We start from the raw sequence: 4,578 nt of genomic DNA on the forward strand, positions 1-4,578 counted from the left end.
GTAGGTTCAATTTCAAAAAATATTTGTTTACTTTGTGCTAGTTCTTATTTTTTAAGAATAATTTAATTTTTTTGTTTGATTTTAATTTTTATCTCTCTTTCGAATAATTTCTTTTTTCAGACACGTTCGAGAGCACCGAATCCTATGTCAAACCGGCCGCCGTTTTGCATGATCAAAATGCAGACGTGTCTGATCAAAGCATCCGCGCCCAAGAATTCGCGGTGACGCTATCGGACCCGCCATCCTCGTCGTCCGCGGATATTGGTACATTATATTTGTTAGAAACCACGCCATCCGACTATCTAATTCTTCTAATCTGAAGTCCATATCATCAAATACTTTATTCTCTTCACGGATTACATCAGATAGCTATGCGTTTTTCACCTAACGACAATTGATTTATTTCATCAAGACTACCGCGCGGCCCGCTTCTTCATTTCGGGGCCATTTTTTTATAACTGTTTATAACGACGACTCTAATTCTCTATCCTGGAATTTGTTCCTCAATTTATGCCAAATCGTATGCCGCTAATCGCTCAAAAAATAGTCTTCTTAAAAGGATTCTTCGCGATAACGTCCTCATCTAATCGAATAATTCATTCATTTCACGCATATTTTTCTTATGATTTTTGCTTCTATCAGCATCTGTCTTCTCTCGCTATTCTTTTTTCGATTACGCAATTCCGCGATTTGTACGCGGTTTTCTTTGACAGTTGTTTTAATCAATGTCAGCTGTTTACATACTAATGCAATTGTAACGCACCATCACTCTCGTCTCTTTCTCTCTCTCTCTCTTACGGCCATGTTTATTCACAATTTGGCTTTACTAAGCAAATTAATCACTAATCGTTGAATTTATGCCACTACAGACTGGACAGTACATGGCATGAATCCTTCAGCCGATGAGAGGATTTAAATGGTTAGCTGATTAAGGGATCAACCTTCTCAGGAATAACTATTTCTACATATCTTGGTACTTTCGTTCTCATTTTAAATCGGCAGATTTGGTAGTGCGATTTTACACACGTGCTCATGATATTCCTGACAAGGTTATCGAGACATTCGTCTCTTCGTCTTTCAGTTTCTGTGCAGCCATTGGCTTTCATCATCTGTCATTGATTGATGTCTTACTAATGAATCTCGCTCCTTTCACTTCGTCGCGTTCTCTCACTATGGGAATCAGTGATTCGCTTGCCCTTCCAGTAATGTCCGAGTGATAAAAACTAATCAGGTTCCACGACTAGGTCAAACGCCGTTAAGGGACGCCGATTGGCGCAAGATAAGCACCACCATATCACCTAGAACTGACTATCTTACGACCAGTAGGACGGTTTCGAGATATGATGCGAACTTTCGAAGCCGCCAGAAATTCCGGACGAAAGACAGGCCTACGGTGAACGCGACCACGAGGCCCAGAAGACCGCCAGTGATCGACTATGATTATTATGAGGATGAGGTGCCGATTGTCATCGGCAAGTCCGTCCTCAACAGCAAACTCTTCCTCACGAGTAAGGGTACCATACGTTGCCTGGATCAGGGCAACTTTCCACATCCGTACTCGTGCAAGAAGTTTATCACTTGCGCCCGTATGGTGAACGGCCAGGCGATCGGAACCGAGTATACCTGCCCCGACAAACTGTCCTTTGATCCGGTCGGCGGTATCTGTAATTGGTCCGCCGGTCTCGGTTGCAAGGACTGATCGAGGCTTTACTTTTAATCACTCGACAGTTTAATACGAAGAAGTTAAATTATTTTAGACTCGCGATTGTACCAATATCTCCTATAAAAATTTACTGGAATTTAGTAAATCTCCTTTATATTTATTACGCGAGACTACAATCCGAAAAAAGACAGTATAAAAGCATTCAATTAAGATTAATTTAAAATGTTGGTGCATGTGAACCTCGATTTTATATTTCTTGTACCTGTTTGGGTAGTATAGAACTTGAACATGTTAACTTTATGCTTAAGTACTTCGCATTTACGTAGATAATTCCTTATTGTATTTAAATTAATACACTTTTTTATTTATTTCCGTCATATATGAGATATGATCTTCAAGAATATATGTGACTGTCGAGTGATTAAAATTATCGATTGCGATGTTTCGTAAGACGAACTCAGATTGCTTGACTTAAAATAGGAAAGAGGAATTCTTAACCTTGCAAAATAAATTTCTATAAAAATTATATTTTAATTCACCCTCTTTTCACACACGATAGTCCGAAATGGTATTACTTTAAAATGATATTTATTAGAATATTATTAGAAATTATCGAAATGGTATTAGATACTTATAAAGTCACAAACTTTGCTATCATTATACATGATGATAAATGAGCATTCAACAAAAATAATCATCAAAATTACTACAATATATAGAATTATAGTTCATTATAAGTAATGATGTTAGGAAACAAGCGTGAAATAACTGAATTATTCGTTCGAGGAGACTTGAATTGATATTAATGAAAAAAGGCCACCCGTTCCTTCTTTATTTTTCACAAAAATATTTTTTTTCTGAAGTAATATTACATTCTAATACATAATATATATTAATACAATTTTCATCTTAACAGTTTTCGTCAAAACTTTTTAGGATTTTTTTTTACTTTTATAAAACCTTTAGTGGCCTTTCTATAAAAAAAAATTGATTCACTTACGGTCGTTGATTATAAAGCAGGCTATTTTTGGGCAAACATTTTGATGAAAATGTATTTTGTCTACTTATTGTACAACCGTGCAATAGCCATATAATCGAGCGAAAATGCAGAGCGGTGATATTATCGTTAAAGTCTCTTTGTGTAAATATTAATAGTATTGTAAGTAGCGTGTAAGATAAGTGTACTTTAATTTCGCGTGACTGGCGCTAACTTATCTGTAAATTTTCATGATTAAGTCCTTATTTGATAAGTCCATTTGATGAAAAAATACACGATAAACCTTACTTGACTCTCATCGATGTGTCGAGATCTGTACACCGGATCTGTGTGTATCGAAGATTTTTATACGTGAAATAAAAGCATTGTTTAACCACACAAACATGTATTTATCGTATATTTCCTAAAAAATAAATATATAAAAATTTTATTTAAAAAATAATTTTTTAATGTTTTACATAATTTTTTGCTAAATATATAATAAATATACAGACATTTCTTTATAAATAATATATCTTACATATCTTATTTTGATTTTGATAAGAATAAATTGAATTAAATAATTATTCTGTTGTAAAAATGATTTTACTATCATTTTTCTCGGATAAGACTCAATTTTCTTTCTTAAAAAATTATGATTCTTTTATATTATAATTAGATTATTATTTTTATAATTTAATATTATTTCTCTTTCCGAAATACATATCAATATTGTAAGTAGATACTCTCCGATCTATTATAACATAAAAGAATTCTTTTTTTATATGCTCATATAAGATTATAAATTATTAATAACGATTATAAATTTTTTAAAACGTTTTCAACAATGCTTTTACTCGGATTTAAATTTGTAAAAATAAATAAAATACAATCCGATTTTTATAACAACTAGTACATAACAGGCGCGCGCTTCGCGCGCGCTGCGTATTGAACCCCATACATCCAATAACATTTATACCAATTTACATTTTAATTAAACAAATGTTAACAATTTTTGATAAAAAATAAATTTTCAAAAAAAATAACGCTTTGCGCGCGGTGCGTATTAAACTTCATACATCGTCCAATAACATTTATACCATTTTAATTAATACATTTTAATTAAACAAATTTTAACAATTTTCAATAAAATGATGTTTTAATCGGCAATTTTTAAATAAAGTCACGATTTCTTAAAAAATAGCCACATAATTTATCTTTAAGATGAGCCCAGAAAGAAGTCTATATCTTTGTGTGTATTTGTATAAAATTGTACTAAATCCTGTAAGAAAGAAAATCTACTGAACAGCTTGATTTATCAAGGGAGCAGTTTGAATGCATTGCACAGAAGCATATCGATATTTATAAGAGAAAAATCCTGGAGACTAGAATCGAAATTGACATAATTTTTATAAGTCGTACGACATACTTATATTGTAATTTTTTTAAATATTATGCAGATTCTTGGCGAGGCCTCGAAAGCTCATGTAGAAGCAGCGATGAATGCTCTTGCTATAGTAGAAACGGCCAAGGCTGCTATAAAATGAACAAATAATACACACAAACTGAATGATGCGGAAAGGATGCGAATAACGGAGAAAGTAGTACACGTATTTATTGAGAATTTATTGCCAAGCTATATTCACTAAAAAGTAAGAAATGTCTTCTAGTTTGTTCACCGTAAATTATGAGGAAGTAATGTTATTATCTAATAAATGTTACTTAACTTCGGAAGTAGTAGGAACTATAGGAAATAAGATTTGACAGAAATCAAATCGGACAAATCAGTTAACACATGTAATATTAACCAAAGAATGTGATAAAGTATGCACCAAAGTTTCGAGTTACGTTAAAATATAACATGTTACAATTAAATTATGTATTTTTTTTTTCTTTGTACAGGAAGGTACAAACGGAATTTCACAGACGCACCAATATA

The 4,578-nt window shown here is 32.7% G+C and overlaps 1 protein-coding gene across 2 annotated transcripts in view; it reads left to right on the forward strand.

Moving 5' to 3' along the window:
- The window catches only part of LOC105459591, a 39,362-nt gene extending 36,320 nt beyond the window's left edge, over positions 1 to 3,042 (forward strand). For both annotated transcript variants that reach the window (XM_011705751.1, XM_011705752.1), the window contains exons 19-20: positions 121 to 264; positions 1,245 to 3,042. In XM_011705751.1, coding sequence (XP_011704053.1) covers positions 121 to 264; positions 1,245 to 1,699 — 599 coding nt within the window. In that variant the 3' untranslated portion in view covers positions 1,700 to 3,042. The remainder of the gene's footprint in view (positions 1 to 120; positions 265 to 1,244) is intronic.
- Positions 3,043 to 4,578: the final 1,536 nt, after the last annotated feature.

Source organism: Wasmannia auropunctata, unplaced genomic scaffold (assembly GCF_000956235.1).
Source record: "Wasmannia auropunctata unplaced genomic scaffold, wasmannia.A_1.0 LD334181.1, whole genome shotgun sequence".
NCBI lineage: Eukaryota > Metazoa > Arthropoda > Insecta > Hymenoptera > Formicidae > Wasmannia > Wasmannia auropunctata.